The sequence below is a fragment of the Sturnira hondurensis genome, unplaced genomic scaffold (assembly GCF_014824575.4).
Source record: "Sturnira hondurensis isolate 20B ecotype Veracruz unplaced genomic scaffold, ASM1482457v3 Scaffold0006505, whole genome shotgun sequence".
Lineage (NCBI taxonomy): Eukaryota > Metazoa > Chordata > Mammalia > Chiroptera > Phyllostomidae > Sturnira > Sturnira hondurensis.
This window is the reverse complement of record NW_028079136.1, coordinates 5142602-5165285: the sequence shown is the minus strand read 5'-3', so window position 1 is coordinate 5165285 and position 22684 is coordinate 5142602. Positions and strand designations below refer to the sequence as shown.

The window sequence follows — 22684 nt, the reverse complement described above, 5'->3', positions numbered from 1 at the left end:
AGAAGTAGACTGTCAATTTCTGTTACTTGGATCAGCTTTGTCCTAAATAGTTAGGAGTAGTTTGGAGTTACCAGACTAAATTGTTGTACGTATTTTTTTAAAGAATGAGGGAGGTAGGATTAGATAGAGAATCCAGATGAAGGTCTCTTTAATGTTTTATTTTTAAAGGTAGGATTTCTGAAGATTTCTGGGGAAAGAGTGGATTATTTATAAGTGATTCTAGGACAACTAACATTTTGGAAATAATTTTATTTTGAAACTTCACACCAAACACAAAAATAAATTCAAAATATATTAAATTTATATTTAAAATGTAATGAAATGATAAACATACTAGATGAAAAGATTTTTAGCATCCTGGATAGTAAAAGATATTTTTAATCATGATACGAGAACCTAAAAAAAAAGATTTACATAAAAGTTAAATCTTTTGCATAGCCAAAAAATTTTTTGAATAGTAAAAATTAATAAACAATTTAGTTAAAAAATAAGGGACAAAATATTTTAAACATATATGAAACATGATGTCCATAATTTATAAGGAGCTACTACATTAAAAAGAAAAAGATGAATAATCTAATTTTCAAATGAGCAAAGAACATGAATAGGCAATTTGTTGAAGAAATACAAGTTAAAACAGTGTTTCACCTCTTAAATTGATGGATATTTAGAAAATCAGTGAATACCTAAAGTGAAGTTGATAGGCAATATCATGCACCTTTGATAAGAGATTAAAATGATGTAATTTTTTAAGGTTCAGTTTGGCATTAAAAACATTCCAAATGTGCAGTTCCACATCTAAGAACCCAGTCCAAAGAAATGCTTGCAGAAATATGCAAGGACGTTCATGGTGGTGTATAGTGTAGCATTGTGACTGGGAAGAATTAAAAACAGGCTTATTGTTTTATTTCCATCAGCTGGAAATAAAATAGTTTGGTGGTTGAAGAGAATTGGTTACTCCATATCCTCTTATTATAATAGGGTGATTATTATTATAAAATAAAGGTATTATGTAGAAATATTCTGTAAATAAAGTTTTATGTATTTTTAAATGTTTGCATAATTTATAAATGCATAGGAAAAGCTCTGGAAAAAATATACTAAATGATATTTCCAGGATATAACATTTGCAAAGTAGATAGAGGAGAGAATTTACTTTGTCCTTTTTTTCTATTTTTTTTTATCAAACAATACTACCTTTTCTTGAAAAAAATCAAGTTATTTGTATGTTGAATAAAAGGAAAATAACTTGTTAAAGCAAATGTATATTTTAAGTGAACTCATATAATGTTTCCTTTCACAGCTTTGTGAAATCAGTGGAATTCCTTTGGAAGATATTGAATTTGCCAAGGTAAAGCCCTGAGAATGTTTGCACCAGGTCACTGTTGCTCCATAAATGTGGTTGATGGCTTGGTTCACTCCTTCCTTCTTTCTTCCTTAGGGTAGAGGGACTTTCCCCTGCGATATTTCTGTCCTTGATATTCATCAGGATTTGGACTGGAACCCCAAAGTCTCTACCCTGAACGTTTGGCCTCTTTATATTTGTGATGATGGTGCAGTCATATTTTATAGGTAACACACACAGCGTTTTTGTTATTTCTAATAATGTAACCTTTTGTTTTGTATAAGTGTCTTGTTTTTCATAAACACCTTCACTGTTGTAATTATAGAGAGCGGTTCTAACCAGTAGAAATAGTGAGAGCCACACATTTTATTCTGAAATTTTCTAGTAGCCACATTAAAAAAGTAAAAAATAACAGGTAACATTAATTTTAATAAAATATTTTTAACCCACATGTCCAAAATATTATGATTACAATGTGTAATCAATATAAAAAATGACTTGCAAGTTGTTTTACACTGTTTTCTTGTGGTAAGTCTGAGACGTCTCGTGTGTGTGTTACACTTCTGGCACACCGCAGTGTGGACCAGGCACATCTATAGGCGATCGGCAGGCCCACGTGGTTACTGACTAATGTGGACAACACACATGTAGAAGAAAAAGAAGTCACTGGAGCCTGGCAGATATGGGCTCAAAGTCAGCTTTGTTATTTGCCTGACTCCTCAGCTGTGAAGTGGCAGCAGTGATGTCAGCCTTGCAAGATTTTGAGAATTAGAGCTTTTATCGCATTTTCAAAAATTGGCACAGTGCTTGTTATTAAATGGGTGTTCAATAAGTGACAACTATTCTACTGATAACATGGAAATTATGCCATTTTTAGAAGTGAGTGCTATGCTAATAAACACATTAGAAATCTGTATCTTAGTATATGAGATTAATTTCATTGGTGACATCACATTTTATTTTCTCACTAAGGAGAATTATAGTATCGAAGCATAGATTAATAGAGGCACATGGCTCTCCTGGTCTAATATGTCACTAATATTTTAAATGTAGGGATAAAACAGAAGAATTAATGGAGTTGACAGATGAGCAGAGAAATGAACTGATGAAAAAAGAAAGCAGTCGACTCCAGAAGACAGGACACCGTGTAACGTACTCACCACGGAAAGAGAAAGCACTAAAAATATACCTGGATGGAGCACCAAATAAAGATCTGACTCAAGACTGACTCTACTAGTGTAGCATTTTCCCTGGGGGATTTGGATTTTAATTAGACGGTTCACTGCTACTGTGTAGTGCCATTATGGCCAGACATGGTTAGGGGTAACCCCGTGACACCAGCACTGATTGGACTGCCTTTCACCAATCAGAAGCCCAGTGCCCAATGGGCCACTGTTTTGACTTGGAATCATGTTGTGCACTATAGTCAAATGTACTGTAAAGTAAAAAGGGATGTGCAAAAAAAATAAAAACAAAAAGCAAAACCTGCTACTAGAAAAGGGGAAGGGGAATGAGCAAACGTCTTTTTTGCGGACAAATGTGCGCATAGCCGCTAGTAAAACTAGCCTCAAACAGGATTCTGATAGTTTAATAATAAAAGCTGTGCAAAGGCCATGAATGAATGGATTTTCTGTTTATTTCACTGATACACACATTACCTCATTGACAACTTGTAAGTAAATGCAACGTGTGTTGACTCTTGGAAAGCAGCAAAAATAGGAGCTGAAGAAAGAAATTCTTAGAACCAGCCGTAACCCAGTCAAGAATTGTGAAGTTGTGTTTTTTTGTTTCATTTTTTGCGAAGTATAAAGAACATTATTCTGGAACATCACAACATTTCCTTTAGACCACTCCCAGCAGATGGCAGCTCAAATTGCTGAATATTGTAATTATAATTGTACTTAAGCTATGGATGTAGAGAATACGTTTCACTCGTTCATTCAGCATGTAAATAAAATCGAGTGTGTTGAGTTAGCATAATGGCAGTTCCCCCGTGTCCCATCATGATGTACATTGGTGTACACCGAGAGCTATAGCGGTCTGTGTAAACGTGTTCCTCAGTGCTGGGTTCCATACGATTGTATTTGCCCTTGTTAATGAGGTTTTTCTGTTCAGTGACTTCAGTTTTATTTCTTTTTGTACATTACTTTTGAAAATATACTTCAAGTTTGAATCTTATAGAACCCTTGTAAGTCCCACTTTAATTTTGGGCGTTGATTTGTAGTTACATGTAGTTTAACTTTGGGGAAACTTCTTACCATCATGTGAAATAAACTTGCTAGTAAGTCAGGTCATAGCACAGGCTGATTGATGCAGTCAACATGATTTCATTGCAAAGTCTAGTAGAGTCAGCAAGTTTTTTGCTTTGCTAAATACAGCTATTCAATGAACACAATTATACGTAAATTTTGAAAATGCCATCTAATTTATAAAAATCAATAAAGAGGTTTTGGTAAAACTTTTTCATGCCAGATGCTGTTTACAACAATGAACATGCCAATAAAACATTTGTTCATTCTGTTGTGTTATTTTAGTCATTAAACTTTTGTGGATGAAGAATTGGGTTTAAGAATAGATTTGTTTTCTTTAAATACAACATTTTGTAATGTGTACTGAATAATTATTTCACTTCTATCATAGGGAATGTTTACAGTAAAGTTCTCATAAGAGATGAAAAATGTTAATATTTAACTTTGGAGGATCCTGTCAATATTACAAAAATCGAATTTTTTCTTTTTTTCCTTTTAAGAAATATATAATTAGAAAATAATATTAGAGGTTGGCTCTGCAGTTTGAATATAATAATTGAGAATTTCTTACTATAGCTTAAAAGTCTTTTGGCATCCACAAGAGAAAATCTTTTCTAAGGTATTTTTCTGGTTCATTTTTATTTCCTGTAAACTGTGTAGCCTTCTGCTCGGTGTGAAGTACTGTTCTGAGTTTGCGTTACTGACATTGGTGGTGGTCTCAGAGGGAAACTGAAAGCCTTGGGGTGAGTTGTCTCTTAGAGTCATGCATTTTCTGATGTAACGTGACAGCTCTGTGTTTCTGACCCAAGCCTGCTTGCTTGGGACGTGGGGGCTAATAAACTGGGTCTCTGCTTCCAGGGACTGAACTGACCTTGGAGCAGAGGCTGGTCGCTTAACAAAATTGGCTGCGGGCTCTTTGGTTTGGTTTTGTTTAGTGTCCTACAGAGTAAATGGTAAAATTCTTCTGTGCCTTCTGCCCCGATTGTTGTTTTGTGTTTGCTACTTCTAATTGCAGGCGTATTACAGATACCAAGAGTAAAGAAAATGCATTTTGTTCCAGACAACAAAGTTAACACTCTTGCTTTTCAGTGCCTGATAGAGTGAGAGCACAGTGTTGCACTTTAGTATTTTCAGTAAAGGGGGCACTGACCTTTTCAAATGGACTTGTAATAGGAACCGTCATTTGTGTAAAGGAGGTAAATGTGAGTCAGCCCCCCTCAGATTGGAAGGATCAAGTGATGAGTACCCTTGAGGCCAAAAGGCAGGGCACTGACTGGGTCAAGTACCCGGGCTGGGCAGGACGTGCAGCCTGGTAGTCACTGACCAGCCTCGCCCGGCTCCCCACAGGTCACACCAAGGCTTTGAAGTGCTCTTACTGTGTTGGGCAGGTGGGGTTATGCCAACCAGCACGCCCTGTGAGAACCAAATACCTGCATTTCTGAGGCAGGTGTTGGAGATGAGCGGTGCCTTCTGGCCAAAGAGGGAAAAGCCCTGCTTTCAGGACCGCACTGTGGTGCTGTGGTTACCTGGCAAGTTTGCTAGTTGAAGGTCTGCTTCACAAACTAAGGAAGTAAACAGGTTAGCAGTCACAATGAGAGAAACAGCAAGTGAAGGAGCCCTACGGTAGAATGTGGGGTGCTCTCTTCTGTAATGTAATGGAAAGTACTTCAGAGTTCTGAGGAAGCAGGGGTGACCCTATGCCACGGCTAGAAAATGCCCAAGGAGCTAGCTGTTGGTTGCCAGGCTGCACTGTTAGGAATGGTCTTGCGATGCATCTCTAGGCCGAGAGAGAAGGAGAGCTGCCAATGTACAATGTGGTCTAAGCTAAATGAGTGCACTACGTCTGAAAGTGACTTGTGAATGTATGGAATACAATAAAACCTTTTATTCTGGTTCATTTGCTAGTTCATTCCTTTTTAATTGGCTGCCGAAGTCCTCCCTCTGAACTTTGTCCTTTTATTCAGCATCAGGACCCTAACCAGCCGTGTCTGCTGTTGTGACTTGCACATTGTAGTCTAGAGCACACAGAGAAGGGAATCGGAAGTCGCAAGTTTATTGTTTGCTAAATAAAACTATTTCACCTAAACAATTCTGTGTAGTTTTTGAAAAATCAGTACTTTGGTCACTAGCAGTCAAAAGGCTACAGATTCTTAAATGCAAAATTGTGTGTGTGTGTGTGTGTGTGTGTGTATAGTTTTCCAGGGGGTTAGTATGGTGGTTTTTTAATCGGGGTTATAAAGGAGTTTATTTCCCAGCTAAAGCTTGCTTTTCATTGCCTGATAGAGTGAGAACGCTACCAGGCACTGAAAAGTCTACCCACCTAGACTTAGAGTACTTGAAATCAGGTGGGGAAGAGGGGTGGTGTGATCATATGGTTAGATAGTGTTAATTTTCAAAAGTTGGCTTCCAGAAACAGCGCTTGACAACATCAAGAGGGCATTAAAGCAAGTGTAACCATTTAGAAAAGAATACAGCAGTCACTGGGGGCCAAGCGAGGAGGGCGGGAAGGCATTGAGGCACAGTGCCCGCCCCTCCAGCTAACTGTGCAGGGGAAGCTGGTCTTCTGATTGGTCTCCACCTCGCCAGGAGCTACCAGTGGACCCTGTGGCCTAGCCTGAAAGGTGGGGACCACGTTTGCATTATGCTTCCTCTGCTCCCAACCTGCCCCCTCCCCAGTACAGGAGGCCCACCGTTTTCAGCCTCATTATAATGCCTAAGTAACCCATTTAAGGAGTGTCAACTTGAGATACAAATATGCAATGGTTCTATTTTTCCAGTAGCTGCCAACCGTGTTTGCTCTGTTGAATGCAGTTTCCCCCGGAAGTCAGCTGTCATCAGGCTCTCGGGACAATCTTACATCTTTTAAGTCACTTTCTATTAAAACAGTGAGCTTTTTAAAGTTTCAGTCATTTGATTTAAAGCTCTCCACGGGCGCCACCCCCATCACCTGCGGCAGTGTCTGCTATACCTGCTGCTCTCTTCGTGGACAGGGAAGGAGGGTGTGCCCAGCGCTCACTCTCCCCACCTGCTCTTTCTGCACCAGCTCTGGCCAGAGTGGAGGGAGATGGGTGAGGACATCCCTCGACAGGGGCAGCCTCCTGTTGAGATCGTGGTGAGGTCACTGTCCCCTTTGTCTGGTCTGAACATTCACTGTGAAGAGTGAGCTCTGCAGGCCCGAGGAGCCCAGAACTCCGCTCCTGACAGCAGTGGTGGCCCTTCGGGGAACGGCTCTTGCCACTGTGCTGCTGGGAAGGGGCCTCCCTCTGAAACGGGCACCACTTTGTCCCACGCTGCCCTGGTCCCCACCAAGTCTTCGACCCTATTTCGTGTTTCTCCCGTGCCCCGTCTCTGTATGAGCGCTCAGTACCCGCCTCGTGGTTGCCTGCCCCGCCGCGTGGCTGTTCCCGCGAGCTGCCTCCTCCTGATGCTCCTTCCGTGGTGAGTTGTTGGCAAGTCAGCGGGACCTGCGGCTTCTGCACGGCCACTCCCCTACCATGTGTTGAGAGCATCCACGCAAAATTTCGGGAAGTTCTCCCCGTGAGTCTTAGTCAAAGGAGTAAGTCTAATTGTCCCCTCCCTCATGGGAGGTCAGAGAAGGAAATACCCTGTTTTCTAAACACTAATTTCCCAAGCGGGGGTTCTCACCCCCTTTCTAGTGTTTTCCTAGGGCAAATGTGCTGCCGCCGAAACGGCGCCTCGGCGAGTCCTGCGTGGAGGCACCCACTCCACAGCGTTGGCCTCTGAACTTACGAAACGCGGTCTGATGATCTAAAAACAATCTCGGAACAATCAGTTGCATCTCTTGACTGCGTGAAGGCGGGGATACACAGACCGCAGAACACGTTCCCTTTGCGGGCCCCGCTGCCTGCCCTCTCACCGCAGCAGGGCCCTCGCTTCTCTACAACGCCCCTCCTTCTCCCTGCACCCTTTTCTCCCCACCGTGTCCAAAGCCCAAAGCGCCAGGCTAGTGAGGCAGGACTCTCCAGGCATGAGGGCGCAGAGGGGCGCAGAGGGGCGCAGGGGGGCGGGACGCACGGAACAGGTCCGCGGCCGCCGGTCCAGCCCCATCGCACTCCTCCTCCTCCTGCTCGTTCTGCGAGCGCGGGTCCGGTCTGGGGGGCCGGGAGGGCAGATACTCCGTTTTCCACTCTGGCCTTTCCCGAGCTGTACCCTGGGGGTGGAAAGCGGGCGGGTTGGGATTCAAAGCTCTACTTTGTTCTCCTGTTGGCCTTTGTTCCCCAGGGCGGTCTCTCCCACATTAGGTGAGAATGCTTTGGACTTCGAATAACAAAAAGATTAACAGCAGTTTTATAACCATTTTGGTGGTTTACTTGAAAAGGAGACAGCCGATGGCAGGCTTGCTTTCCCCTCCGACGTCAGCGAGGACTCCGAGTCTTACTCCTCCCTCCGTGGTGGGCAGAGTCATGGCCCGAGTGCTGTGATTAAGGTTAAGGGCTCTAACAGGAAAGATTACCCTGGATTACCCAGGTGGGCCCAATTTAACCCTATGAATCCTTAGTAGTAAAAAACCTTTTCCAGCTGCACAGACCCAGAGAGGTAGGTGACTCACGAAAAGCAATCTACCTGTTGCTGATTTTGAAGCCAAAGGGGACCACGAGACTGGGGTGAGAGTGACCTCTCGTGGCTAAAAGAGGCGGGGAACTGGTTTCTTCCCCACAGCCTCCAGTGAAGAGCGCGGCCCTGCTGACAGCGCTTGGATGCCCACGAGATGCTGCCAGTGTCAAATGGCACATCCTAAACCCCTGAACTCAAAGGCAGGGAACCAAGGAAGGGGGTGGAGGGTGTGGCCGCTTTCCTTTTGTCCCTCAGGGAAAACATCCTTCCCAGAAAACTGGCAGCCTTCCCCTCACACGTCTTGGACTCAGACTGGGTCCTGTGGTCATCCCTAGCTGCAGGGGGCACAGGGCTTTCCCAGTCTCTGCGGTGGGGTGGGAGGAGTTGAGCAGAAAGAGGGTTGGGGCTAGTCTTGGGTAGCTGAGAGGACGTCTGCCCTGTCTCCCTTGGCAGGGACTCTGGGTCCCGGAGAAAGACAGGCAGTAGGGTGCAAGTGCCAACTCCGACGAACCCTCAGCACATCCCAGTTGGAACTCTGAGTGAAGAACTACTCTATATGTGGATTTCAGCCAATTATTTGGCAACGCCTCTCCTGTGCTTGCATTTTTCTGGCTATGATGGCAAAGTAGAGCAAGATAATATACCTGCATACGAGCTCCATGAGGGAGGAACCTGATTTTATCTCCATGGTCTCCCTGGCACAATATAAGACCCGACATATAGTCGGTCCTCAGTAAAATTTTTAAAAGATTTTATTTATTTATTTATTTTTAGAGAGAGGGTAAGGGAAGGGAAGGAGAAAGAGAGGGAAATATCAACGAGTGGTTGCCTCTCTTGCACCCCCTACTGGGGACCAGGCCTGCAACCCAGGCATGTGCCCTGACTGGGAATCGAACCAGCCACCCTTTGCTTCACAGGCTTGCGCTCAATTTACTGAACCACACCAGCCAGGACTGATTTTTAACATTGAAGAGAGAACAACTCTATGTTTGATATTCAAATTATCACTTGATCCTGGGCATACTATACTTCATACTGCTTTGGTTTGACTTCCAGTTCTATCACTTAATTTTTTGAGCCTCCATTTCTTCATTTGTTAAATGAAGAAAATACTCCATGAAGATTAAGTGAATTAATACAGACTGCCTGCCACCCAGTTGAACTTAATATACAGTAGCTTTATTATGACAGTCCCTGAAAATCCTACTCTGCTATGGGCCAGAACTGATGGACTAAAGAAGCCCCCCCAAGAGAAAAGCCATACACATTCCATTTACTCTTTCCGAAGACGGCAAAACACTGACACTCTGAAGACTGAGTCCCATCCAAAAATGGCTACCATTTCTGAAATATTTTCATGCTTAAAGAGGTGTGCTTTAGTTGCAGGGAAAATTTAGTTACATGGAAGAGTTTTCTCTTTTTTTAGGATGCAGGTCACTTCTATTTTATTTTTTCTGGCTGAAAGTGTTTTTATATTTACTCACATCAAAAGGAAAAAAAGAAGTCCAAGAACTACAAAAGAGTTTAAGTGATTTATACTTCATTTCCAAATGCAACATATGTGTTTATACATAATTTAAATCTCGAAGAAAGCATGCTTATACAATGGTGTGCAAGTGTAAAATTTAATGACTCTGGATGTGTACACCTGAAAACATCATTTGTGGAACAGCATACAGTTCAGTGCTCTCAGTGTGGGTATCACAACCATATTTCACAGAGCCTGGCATGGTCTGAGTTTCTCCACGCGGTTGATAATGGTCTACAGTTGCTGGTAAGTGATTTTGTAAATTTCATTTATAATCCTAGCCCTACAGTTACCCAAGTACTGTTTCTGGCAAGTTAACTTAAATATTATGCTCCAGTCAAGTACCTTCAAAGTTACTAATGTAACTACCTACCATGGGGGACAGTGTCAATACCACTTGTCACCACTAGGGGGATGGCCACCCCGACACTGGGGAGACCGCTACTTCTAGGAGTAGAAGCTGGCTGTGACAGAGATGTGTGAACTGGTTTAACCTTAATGCCAGGTGTGCCTCAGAAAAAAAAAAACATTCTGTTTCTTTTTAGGGGGTACTCTTGGTGGCACCAAGGCTGGTGGGGAGCAGTGGGCGAGCCCAACTTGGAGTCACACCTGAGGGAAATACTGCTTGGGTCTTCCCTTGTGTGCCTTGGGCGAGCAACGTGACATCTCTGAGCCCCTGTGATGCTGACAGTTGGGGAGAACAACGCCCCTTCCCTGGGTTGTGGCGACAGTGTGACTTGATCGTGGATGTGAAACTGCACGTGGCACAGAGGCAGGAGCTGAGGGACTGCTGGAAAGCTGGACGAATGAGCACAATTCACCGGCAGCAGCTGAAGGCACAGCGTACCTGTAACTCATGCGAAGAACTGCGAGAAAAGTTCATTGGTTGCATTTTCGCCAGGTTGACGTTTGCGCAACAGGGCACACTACTCCACATATACGAGCAAAAACATTTCCCCAAACCCTGTCACAAGGAAGTTCTGCATTTTTCCCATCCCTTCCCGGGGGGACGCAGAACAAAATGTGCCATCTGCCAACCCACAGAGGCAAAGTGGCCAATAATTGGATCAGTTTCGCATCCCTGCTCTGCCTTCAACCCCCACACCGGAAGTGGAGCCTTCCCCAGGCGCCAGAACTGTGATGAGTGGCGCGCTCGCTGCCTGGGGGGCTGGACGAGTGTGCAGCGCCTCACTTTGTTTCGGGCCAGAGGGAACGTGTTCTGGGAAGAGGCCATGGAAAAAAGTCTGGTGAGCCAAAACCTAGAGGACACAGCTGGGGAAATAAATTAGCTACTTCTATTGCACGTCTACCCGGAGAACAAGCCTGGATCTAAATCTCTTCTCCCTCTAGCAGCTCAGAGGTGGCATCGGGCTCCCCGAGAGCCATTTCCGCCGACAGGCTCCTCTCCAGGTTCTCCAGCTCCTGGCGCACCTCCTCCATGAAGCCACCAACTCCATAATCGCTGGGGGCTTCTCTGGGTACCAGGCTCTCACCGTCTTCCCCGCGGCTCTCGACGAAGGTCGGCTTGCACACGTACACCAGGCTGTGGCTGGGGAGTGACGGGGCTGTGGCTCAGCCAAGGGCCGGTGGCTCCCCGTGGGGGCAAAGCTGGGCTCTCCACACGGGGAGCCTGGGTGTGAGACAGGGGCTCTACCTGGTGCTGCCGTGGGTGTGTCTCCGGGTCTCACCTCCACAACCCCTCCTCTAAATTCTCTCCAAGTCTTAGCCTCCTGTCAACATCTTGCCTTAGCAAGGGTTGCTGAGGGAGGCTCACTTTTGGAGAAGGTACTTGAGAAGCAGCTTCCCCCACCTCTAGGGGCAGGTCTGTCTTCCTGTGACTGACCCTCCCAGGCTCAGTATCCCTGGGGCCGACCCGGAGGACACAGGGTCTAAGGAGTACAGTCCGCTGCCCATCAGGCCTCCAGGGGGGAGCAGCCCTGAACAGTGGGACAGGACGTCACTGTGCCTGTGGGGCAGGGACAAGTGCCATCAGCCCAGCCACCCTGGATTCTGCAGGGAGAGAAGACTGAGGAGCTGTTGCTGAGAGGCCTAGGAAGATGCGCACTGGGACATGGCCACACAGCCCTGGTGCTTCTTGGTCTCTCGGCAGCTTCCAACCATCGCTGGTGCCCTCCGCCAGGGGGGCCGACTCCCCCAGTTTCCCTCCCACCGCTCTGACTACGCCTTCCCAGCCACCTCTGCTGGCTCCTTCTCTGCTTGTCCTTTATCATAATGGGCTCCCCTCAGCCCTCACCATTTCTCCCTCCACACCCTCCTTCCAGACGACCCACTTAGGAGGCTTCAACCACCATCTGGACGAGCCCCACTCTGTGCCCTGGCCCCACCTTCTCCTCAGCCTGCCTTACCGGTCTGACTGCTATTGTTCCCCTGCATCTGGAAGACCCAAGGACACTTCAGATCAAACCTATCCTGAACTGAATCCACATTTCCCCCCTGCTCCTGCCCCTGAGTGGCATCTCATCCCCGCTTGGCCCCTGACAAGGAGAACAGGTGGGGTCTCACCTGTGAGGCTGGCAGAGGAGGCCACTGGCACACGGGCATCGGTCCAAAGCTCCGTCCGGCTCCAGCTCCCAGGTGATGAGGTCCAGGAGCCGGCTGGCAGGGTCATGGCAGAGCTCCCCCTCCACAGGCAGGGGTGTGCACACAGGGAACAACAGGCCTAGAACGGGACAAAGTCACCCCCGTGCCCCAGCACCAAGGCAGGCACCGGGAGTGGGGAGCAGAGAAACGGGCTGCAGCCTCCCACTTCCCACCCTCAACCCCAATGTGGATGTTTGGATTGAAAAAGTGGAATGAGAGGAAACAAGAATGGCAGTGTGGGCTCAAGAGAGAATGAGCTGGGAGGACTGGAGCAGTTGAGGAGGACTGCCTGGAAGAGGCAGCATGTGCTAGTTTTTGAGGCCAAAGGTCTAGAGAAATTAAGAATGGAAGAAAGGTATTCAAGGTTGGGACACAGCACCAACAACAGACTGTGGTTGGGCTCAGGCTGGGGCCGTGAGGATCCCAAACAGGCTGCGGAGTGAAGACAGGAGGACAGGGCAGCTGGAGCTGGCCACGGCTGGGGAGGCGGACTGGGCGGTCAAACTAAAGTGACAGATCAGGAATGGCTGCAGCCCCCAGGGGAGTGATAGCCAGAAAGCCGTCCTTGAGGAAAGTTGCAGGAGCAGCAGGTACCAGGTGGGCCGGAGGGATGGGGAGGTCGGCCAAGGGAGAGGTTTTCAGAAACACTCGTGGGAGGGGAGAGTGCCTGAGCTGACCTCACCCCAGAGGGGCAGTGAGCACGGTGATGGGAAGAGACAGGGGCCAGCCAGTTCACGGGGAACAGGACAGGAGCCAGGCGCTACCTCAGGCCTGGGGAGCGAGGTGGAGTGGGAGGGTGGAGCTTAGGACAGGGCTTACGCTGCACCCAAGAGGGAGCCACCCACCTCTCTGGAAGGCACAGCACAGCCCAGGGTGGCAGTCCCTCTGGTTGTCACAGATGGTCCCGTTGCTCCCTTTGGTGGCTGTTTTGGTGCAGTGACCCCAGACACAGAGCTGGTCTCCACAGCATTCACTGTCCCGGGTGCAGAGCTGGAGGTGAGAGGACACAACAGCCTGTGACGCCCAGGCCTGGGAGGGCCCGAAGACACTACGGGTCAGCTAACCCACACCGTCCACTGCACAGAGGAGGAAACTGAGGTCCTAGGTTGGGGCGGGGGCATGGGGGTCGTTGAAGCCATCGGAGCAGGGCTGGTATGGCAGACGTGAAGGGTCAGAACACTGGGAGAATGGCACGGAGTAGATGGGGTGCGTGCACCTGAGTCTCCCTCACAGCTTGAGATTTTGCCTTTAAAGGACGTAGCCTTTGTGGTTTGCCCACAAACTTGTGCCCTGCCCCTTTCGTATTGGGTCCCCAGGTCAGGAGAGAAGGTGGCTCAGGGCCCCCAGATGCAAGCAGCAATGTGATTCTTGTAAGCTGATTGCACGAGCCCGGAAAGGCCACAGGAAGTCAGGCACGTGGGAGTCGCACATGGGGAATGGCAATTAGAGAGCAAGGCGGGTCCCCCACGGCTGTGCTCAGTGAAGGCTCCCAGCGGGCAACTGCGGCTCCGAACCGTGGACGAGGCTGGGTTGGGTAGTAGTAAGTAGCAAGAAGTCCTCTATTTTCCAAATGTGTGACTGTCTTAATGATAGAAAAAAAACAAGGAAAGTCTGAGGCCACATGGCTCCTTCCCAAACAGCTGCTGTGTGGAGGGAGAGTCTCTGCTCCCCAGGTCCTTGCCTCTCTGAAAAGTCCCCTTCTGGCTTCTTCCCAGCTCTCCTTCTGCCCTCTCGGATAGGGCAGGTGGGGGGAGGAGCTGGCCACTGGGCTGCCCTTTCCCTGCCCAGGGGCTGCTGTGGTGTTGCTGGCTGTCTCCATGGGATGGGCCTCCCTAGGGGAAGGGACAGGTGTAGAGCCTCCCCTTGCCATCCCTGCAGCAGTAGGTTCTGCAGACAGCCTCCTGGTCACTGCAGGAGTCGGCCCCATGGAGGGAGGGGGGGGGGGCGGTCCACAGACAGGTTCTTCCGAGTGAGTAGGGACGTGGTGGGGCTCCATGGGAGGCCTGCAGGAAGCCTGGCTGAGAACGTGGGGCTGGCTGCTGGCCTTGTTCCCCAGGGCTCTTTGCTGGGGCATCCTGGCCCTGGGGCTGCAGCCCCGAGGCCTCTGGACACACTCACCGTCTGCTGGTCCCGGCATGGCTGGCAGGTGTACTGGAAGCTGGCAAACTGGCAGTACCTGCCAGGCCCGCAGTCCTCGTCAATGATGCACTCCTGGGAGTGGGGGAGGGGGCGGCTTCATCAGGAGAGGCAGGTCAGCAGCCCACCATGCCCCACAAAAGGGCAAAGCCCCATTCATCCCCTGTCTCAGCGTCTCCAGGCTCAGGGCTCAGAAACAGACGCCCTCCCCTGTAGCCCTGCCTGGCTCACGCCCCTCACTCCCCAGCATCCAGGCCCCCAGGTGGGCAGGGCCTCACCCACATGGTACATCTAGGCTTCTGCCCTCTGGGATGCCATACCCAGTCCACACAATCGCCTCTGTGTGCAGCCTCCCTCACACCCAGGGTGGGAAGCACGGAGACCCAGAGCTGGTCTCCAGCACAGAGCAGATGGATTTAATAAAAAGAGCTAATGAATTCCAGACCCCGGGCGGCTGCAAGGGGAGGGCTGCAGTTTCAGCAGGGCCTTGCTGACTGAGAAGGAGAAGGGTGGCCACAGGGAGCCCACCCCAGGCTCCTGGGTCTGAGTGACACCCAAAGGCAGCTGCCAGCTTCCAAAAGGGAGGCGGGCATGGCCGCCATTCCACCAGCCCAGGTGCTTTCTCACGGCTGCCGGCCCCGCTTGGCTGGAGAAATGGGAGAGAGAAGGAAGGAAGGGAATCTGTCCACTACCCAGCTCCAGAGAAAGAGGTCACAGGAGGGTCACCGGCAGGAGCAGGGCTATGTCAGCTCAGACTAGGAACTGGCAGCTGCCTGGAAAGAAGGGCAGGAGAGGCAGAGAGGCCGTGACAAGGACCACGGTCCTGATGCCCCGGTGACTCCTCCAGCAGGCAGCCACCGGGTGGACTGTTCCTGCACTGCACACTGAAAACGGAGGCTCAGAAAGGCTAACAGACCCCCACCAGGATAGTTAGTTCAGGGTAGGGGGGCTCTTTCCACCGCTGGCCCGGGAGAAGGGGCGCCCAGGGCTCCAGATGCAGCTGTCAGAGGCTTGCGGATGAGAAAGACTCTCCTGAGGCAGGGTTCCGGGGCCCTAGCAAACCTTACAGAAGGTTCTAGGGGGAGGGAGGGACCCAGCCCCTGAATGACCAGGGCATGCTCCATCCCCAAAGCAGGTGTGGGGCTGGACCTGGGAAGGCCCGCACGGGGGGCCCTGGCCTGCGGTCCAGGCTAGTCCCCACTCTGCTCTGTAAACCGAGGCAGCTGTGCACCTGGGGTGGACAGGGAGACTTCCAACAGAGCCTTCTGGGGCCCCTGGGGACCAGCACATGTGGGTAGGCTGGGGGTTTGCAGGGAGGCCCTGGCCAGGCAGCTTAGGGAACCCATGAGCTCAGTCCCTGGGAAGTACTAGTGCCCCTGGTCCAGGTCTGGGTGTACTCCAGCCAGCACTGCAGGCCTGAGAAGGCAGGCATTTGATCTGGGGCGGTTGTGGGCTTGGCTTCTGCAACACCAGCCCTGGTACCGACCCCAGCCAGGCACACCTCAGACAGAGGGTCCCGCTCTGCTCACCAAGCACGGCTCGCCCAGCCAGGAAGACTGTCCTTCCCACTGGATACCACCCTCCCACAGCCCCCTCTGAAGGATAATGGGAAGAGGCCAACTTGGAGACTGTCGTACAAGCCACCACTCTGCACCAGGGGCTCCAGGAGAAACAGGGGCTGACCCCCAGCATCACTGAAAAGCAATTTAAATCTTTCCTGGGAGTTCTTTTAAAACATCAAAGGACAGCCTGTTGCCTGATGCCTTGCAAAACACCAAAATCGCTCTTCTCTGTGTCTCCCCAGAGTCTGACTCATATCAGCCCACTGATCGAGGTGGCAAGCAGGGTCCTCCCCCTGGAAGGAGTGGTGCTTGTCCCTGTTCCCATGCCAACAGCCTACAATGTCAGCATGCCACCATCACTGTGTTTACGTGGGAGAAAACTAAGGCTCAGTGTTTCGGGGTGGGTGGTGGGGGTTGGTGATGGCTGGCCGAGTCAGAGGCTGAGCCGGGGGGCGGGCGCACAGCCTGTCTGACCCGGGGGCCCGTGGGGCCTAAGTGCACTGGGCTGTAAGTAAACCACAAGAAGAGCTTTGTCTCAGCCACCATGCTCTCCTAGACACAGACTCGACTCTGCCAGTTCAGCTGGAAGCGTCCTGGCCTTTCTTCCCAAGCAGAATAGCACAAGAATGGGATGAGGGGGAAAGAGTGGGGGTGGCCCACAGGCGTCCAGTCTCTTCTCTGAACCCAGCCACGGTCTGAAGCACTGGGACGAATATGAGAAAGTCCTTGCCCTCAAGGAATTTATAATTCTTTGTTTTGTAAAGGCAACTCAGTAGAACAGGAGACGGAGGGTATAGATAGACCACTCCCAGGAACAGAAATTGCTTTTCCTCTCCACATAGAAAAAGATGTCTGACCTCACCAATAAGCTAGAAAATGCAACTTAAAAGAGCAGAATACTATGTTTTCCCTTAAACAAAAACAATTCAAAAGGTTGACAATATCTGTGGTAGGCAGAATACCACCCCACCCCCAACAAATGCCCACATCCTACTCCCTAGAACCTGTGGACGGGCCAGCTACACGGCCAACAGACAGGAAGCCACAGCTGGAGTTGGGATTGCTAGTCAGCTGACCTGACGATAAGGAGATAACTCCTGGATTATCCAGGTGCACACCATGTAGTCATAAGGGGCTGTGAACATAGAAGAGGGGCAGAAACAGAGGCGGGGGGACGCCACTGGCCGCCCAGACTGTGCTGGCGGTGCAGATAGAGTCACAGCTGGGGACAGACGCGGCCCTGGAGCCTCCAGAAGGAGCGCAGCTGGGCTGACACGGTGATTTTGGTCTGGTGAGACTCCTGCCAGACTTGGGACTGACAGAACCGTAAGTTAGTAAGTTTGTGCTATTTCTAAACCACCAACTGTATGGTAAGCTGTTACAGTAGCAATAGGGAACTGATGCAACGTCCACTGTTGGTAGGGATTTGAGGAAATGGGCAGAACCAGACACTTTGGGGGGATTAAAGTGGAACTAGATGTTTCTTGCAGGCGATTCATGAGAACCTATCAAAATGTAAATGCATGTACACTTTGGCGCGATTTCCCTTCCAGGCGACTGTCCTCAAACACACTTGTCCACACATACAAATATCTGAGTACAGGGGTGTGTGAGGCTGCACTGTGATATTATTTCTAGTCCAGAAGTCATGGAAATGCCCAGCGAGAGGGAGCCGATTAAATTGCTGCACGGTCATGTCACGGGGAAATGCCGCCAGGCAGACGTGATATTTACATTGGTAAATAAAAGCAAGGGGGAAAACTATGAAATCCCGCTTTTGTAAAGCAGAGAAACAACATGTACAATGCGTGCTGGTGCCCAGCGCAGAGTTGGCACACGGGGGTGAGTGGCAGGTGTGTGTTGAATGCAGACAATCACTTGAGTATTAGTTACTGTGGCAAACAGGCTAACAAAAAGACATTCATTCACCGAGATTTGGGAACCAAAGCAAAAAGCACACAGATCCCATGAATTTGACTTCTCATATCCCAGGAATCCTATTGACTGAGAATTTTCACTGTATGCTTCCTCTTCCAGATCTTTTTCTTTTTAAAAGATTTTATTTATTTATTTTTAGAGAGAAGAGAAAGGAAGGAGAAAGAGAGGGAGAGAAACATCAATGTGTGGTTGCCTTTCACGCACCCCCAACTGGGGACCTGGCCTGAAACCCAGACATGTGCCCTGACTGGGAATTGAACCGGTGACCCCTTGGTTTGCAGGCCCATGCTCAATCCACTGAGCCACACCAGCCAGGGCCTCTTCCTGATCTTTAATTAAAAAAACATGAGCTAAGACTTTCTAGCACCAATCTCTGTGAGGTCCTGCTGTTTACAACTCCCCATAAGAAAAGTACACATTCATCCTAAGGAACATTTTTCGTCCCCTAAACTGGCTCCTATGTGTGACAAAGCATTCCCTGCAAAGCCACAGTGAAGCAATTAACTTTTTTCTAGGTATGGAAAATATTTTGGCGTGGAACCTTGCTGGAGACTTTTTGAAACATTGAAGCACATATACCAAAGCTACTGGTTTCCTTTGCTGACAGTTCTTGCTACTCCCAGAGGCCTGGCAGGTGAGTCCAGTGTGACCCACACTCGAGGAAGTTCGGTGCGTTTGTTCTAACAGTCTGCCAGCTTGGTGACTGTGGACCCGCATTCCCAGCAGCCCCTACGAAAGGTCTTTAAGAATTGTGATCATACTGGAAACCTTGGAACTCCAAAGTGTGAACCCTACAGGCTGAAAGAGCCTGAACTTTGAATCCTGGTTTTGCTCCTTATTAGCTGCATGACCCAGTTCACCGGGGAGCACCCCTGTCAGGGGACCAGCTTGTTAGCAGAAAGACAGGTCCACACAGGGGCTAATGTTTCCACCAGTGACTCGCCATCTCGTTCCCTGTCAACACTTGGGGCTGTCACATTGATCCCTGACTCACCTGTGTGCAGAGCACGTCTGGGTATAGCAGCCCGTGTGCCCGTAGGAGTCAAGTTCCTGGGGCAGAGTGGCCTCTCGTTGGATGCTGACCAGGCTTTCCACATGGTAAGGTTGTTAGTTTGGGGTGTCTCCTGAGGACCCCTTATGGGTAGGGGCAGGATCCCACCTTTTCTGGTGTCAGAGGCCTGGGACACAGGTTAGGTCTGCCCCCATTGAACAGAACTTAATGGGTGGGAGGGGAGGCCATGGGTGGGCTACCCCCCACCTCTCCCCACCCCCAAGCAGAGCCAGGCCCAGAGCTGAGAAATCTAGGATTTCATTCTTTTCCTTAATTCTGGTTTCTCTTACCTGTGCCCAAAGGTAATTACGCACATGTGGGCTGATGTTTTAAAGGAGCCTCAGTAACACTGGGCACAGGGCATCTAGGAGGTGAGCTACAAAGTGAGAGGCCATGGAGGTTCCGAGTTTGGGGCACCTCTCAGACCATCAGGACTGGAGGAGGGACACTATGCCACCCTGAAGGGGAACCAGAGCCACTCACCAGTGCAGAGGGCAGGGGTGCCTGGGTGCTCCAGAGCAGTGGGGGAGGCGGCTGCTGCGCCCTGCCCTGACCTTAGAGCCGAGTGCAGGACTCCGAGGCCTCCCTACACAGGGTCCTGGTGCCAGAGGGCCACCAGCGCCTGCTGCTCATCACAAGTTCTCCTCAACCCCCCATGCAGATTATCCACGTGTCACAGATGTGGACGCTGAGATTTAAGGTAGAGGAACTGCCTAGAGTCTCCGGGCTGAGAGGTGAAGCTGGGAGTCCAGGGCCGTGGTCCAATCCTCAAGTCAGGATGCCTCCCCCTCCCCTCCTGGGTAGAGGCTTTCTCTTTCCCATCAGCACTCATCAGTCCACTCGGAGACAGGACTCACCTGGGACAGTGCCCTGAGTCCCACACCTCTCTGCAGATAGAAGGCATGAACTCGGGACCAAGGCCATAGGCCCTGGACGCCTGAGTCTCCATGTCACTTATGAACTGGCTTTAGCAGCTCTTCTCCAGTCTCTGTTCTCACAGTCACTTCCTGTCTGTCCCCATTTTCCTCCCTCCCCTGCTGGTGGAGAAGCTGGACAAACAGTCTGGGCTGAAGCCATTCAGAGGACAGCGTCTTTGTTGTCCTCAGGAGAGAGCTATGATTAGAAGGCTCTGGCCAGAGCCCCAGGGAGGTGGGGCTGGAGGGGACCATGCCGTGGATCTGGCAGAATGCTGGGCCTGGCAATGGCCCTGGTGCTTTGACACTATCATGAAATAGTGGAAAATGGCAAAGGGCCTGTTCTGCATCTTTGATTTTCCCACTCAGATTTTATCAGAAGTGAGCAGCTTGAGGAGGCAGGTACCCAAAGGAAGGGAAGAAAAGAGCCCTGGACCCTTGAGAGGCTGTCCTCATGTCTACGTGTGGGGCAGGTGGGGCACAGCTTCTCTGTGGCCCTTAGGCTGCCTTGCTTCCCTTCTCACACTGGCCAAGGGCATTTTGCCCACCCTGCTCAGGAATCCCAGACATTCTTACTCACAGGAAGCCTGGTGAGAGAGGAGGCCACGTGGGCAGAACTCTCCAGGGCCAGGATGTCTACAGCCTCCTCTCCAGCCTTGCGCCCTGGAAAGAACATCTTCAGGGGAAGGAGGGAGGGCATATGAAACAGAGGCCTGGGGCACCGCCACCAGCCAAAACCTGCGGCCCTCAGCTCTGCAGCTGCATTCTGCAGCTGGGGCGGGCAGGGCAGCCGAGAAGGCTCAGAGAGCACCTGCTGTGCGTCTGCACCTGCTCAGGCTTCTGCTGGCCCTCTGATGCCACAGCGCCCACCGAGGGCAGCCACCGAGTGCACCTCCCCAGCACGGGCTTGCACGTGGCTGCCACCCATTAAAGGAAGAACAAAGGGATGAATGCATGAACTGTTGGTCAATCTCCATTTCGCAGATGAGGAAGTTGAGGCTCAGAGCCCAAAGTCATTGATGGACTTTAAAAAACTAAGATTCGACCCCAAGACTCAGATGCCTAAGCGAGGTTCCACCTTTCCATTGCATCCTGTTGCCTCCAAATACAGTTAAAGGTTGAATTCTGTTCCCCGCAGAGTCATATGCTGAAATCCTACCCTTTGGTACCTCAGAAGGGGACCTTATTGGGAGACGGGGACCCTGAAGATGTCATTACTTAAGATGGTGAGGTTGTGAGGCTGGGCCCTGCTCCAATATGCCTGGTGTCCTTACAGAATGGGGAACCTTGGACACAGGACACGCATGTGGAAGATGGTGTGAAAACACGGAGAGAGGATGGCCATCTACAGGCCCCAGAGGGGGGCCTGGCACACATCCTTCCCCACAGCCCTCAAAGAACCAACCCAGCCGATGCCTTGATTTTGAACTTCCAGCCTCCAGATCTGAGAGACAGCCACTTCTGCTGAGGTGCCCGGTTTGTGGCACTCTGTCACCACAGTCTGAGGACTCTGGTACTGCCCTGGCCCCAACAGCCGTAGCCCCAGTCGCTGTTTCAGACCCTCCACGCACACCCAGACTCTGCACCTCCGTTTCAGCATCTCCCTGGGGGAGGCGACAGAAGGGAGGCCGGTGGGGGGCATTGGAACATTCTGAAGGATGCCGCACCCAGAAACCGGAACAGAGTTTCCTGGCTGAGCCTCCCCACCAACCAGGAAACTCCAGGCTCTGGCACTTGAGTCCCACACTCTGCTTAATGGGCGTTTTGGTGGATGGTCCTTCCTGGCCCCAGGCATTGGGTGGTGGTGGTGCCGGACCCTGGACGGCCCTGAATACCCCGGGAGGGGCGCCTGGTGCAGGCCGTGAGGTAGATGAGTGTCCCTCCCAGATGCAGGGCTGCTCTCTGACCTTGGCCCTCCTGAGCAGAGGTAGTTGCACAGATAAGAGGACTGTGGGGACCAATTGTCTTGATTTGACAGTGGGTCACCTTGTAAGGTTGTGAAGCTCTGATGCTGTGCTCACCCTCACCACACAGCCGGGTCGCACCTGTGTCACACCTGTGTTTCCTCCACCCATCAGGCCCTCGCAGTGCCCAGCGTACCTGGGGCGGCAGGAGGGCAAGACCAGGGTTTTGAGGCCTGTGCGGGTTTGAAAGCAGGTTCACTTACATGCTGGGTGATCTTGGGCCATTTACTGGGCCTCTCTGTGCTTCCGGTTCCTTATCTTTAAAACGGAGGACCTCATGAGGTTGTGGCACAGATTAAAAGAGGTAATAGCTGCATGCCAGGAATGGCACCTGGCCCCCAGGTTCAAACCCAAGGGTGCAGCTCTATCTGCCCTGCTTAACCCCCAGCAGTTCAGCTGGTGTCTGTGGGAAGGGCTTGAAAACTCCCCCAAGTTTAAGTCTGGGCCAGTGGATCTCATTCTAGCAATGAACACCTTTCCTACGGAAAAGTCCAGAATGTCAGTCCAGTCAGGGCTCTCAATCCATCAGCACAAGACAACCTGCTTCACCCGGAAGCCCTGTGCTGTGCCGGGGGAAGGCAGGAGGAGGAGGACGGTCACACAGAACTACAGGGGGCCCGGACTGGCCATTTGGCCAAGGAGGACAAGCAGGCATTAAGGGGCAAGGAAAAAAATCAACACAATTCAATCATCTCTGGGTGCTCAGCACCTCGACACCCATTGTCTCATCCTCACTATCTTCCCAGGAGAGCAAGTGAAGCCCCCTTTGTAGACAAGGGAAGTGAGGCAGTGAGATGAAGTCACTTATCAAGGTCATGGGT

General features: G+C 50.4%; 2 protein-coding genes across 3 annotated transcripts in view; one reads left to right on the top strand and one right to left on the bottom strand.

Annotated features, from left to right (window-relative positions):
* USP47 (ubiquitin specific peptidase 47) overlaps positions 1–4554 on the top strand; it is a 101784-nt gene extending 97230 nt beyond the window's left edge. For both annotated transcript variants that reach the window (XM_037050060.1, XM_037050062.1), the window contains 3 exons: positions 1304–1351; positions 1442–1572; positions 2399–4554. In XM_037050060.1, coding sequence (XP_036905955.1) covers positions 1304–1351; positions 1442–1572; positions 2399–2573 — 354 coding nt within the window. In that variant the 3' untranslated portion in view covers positions 2574–4554. The remainder of the gene's footprint in view (positions 1–1303; positions 1352–1441; positions 1573–2398) is intronic.
* Positions 4555–9688: 5134 nt separating this feature from the next.
* Positions 9689–22684, bottom strand: part of DKK3 (dickkopf Wnt signaling pathway inhibitor 3) — a 43352-nt gene continuing 30356 nt past the window's right edge. Inside the window, exons 5-8 of the mRNA XM_037050059.1 lie at positions 14417–14509; positions 13144–13288; positions 12221–12377; positions 9689–11246 (exon numbers count right to left, since the gene is read on the bottom strand). Coding sequence (XP_036905954.1) covers positions 11027–11246; positions 12221–12377; positions 13144–13288; positions 14417–14509 — 615 coding nt within the window. The 3' untranslated portion in view covers positions 9689–11026. The remainder of the gene's footprint in view (positions 11247–12220; positions 12378–13143; positions 13289–14416; positions 14510–22684) is intronic.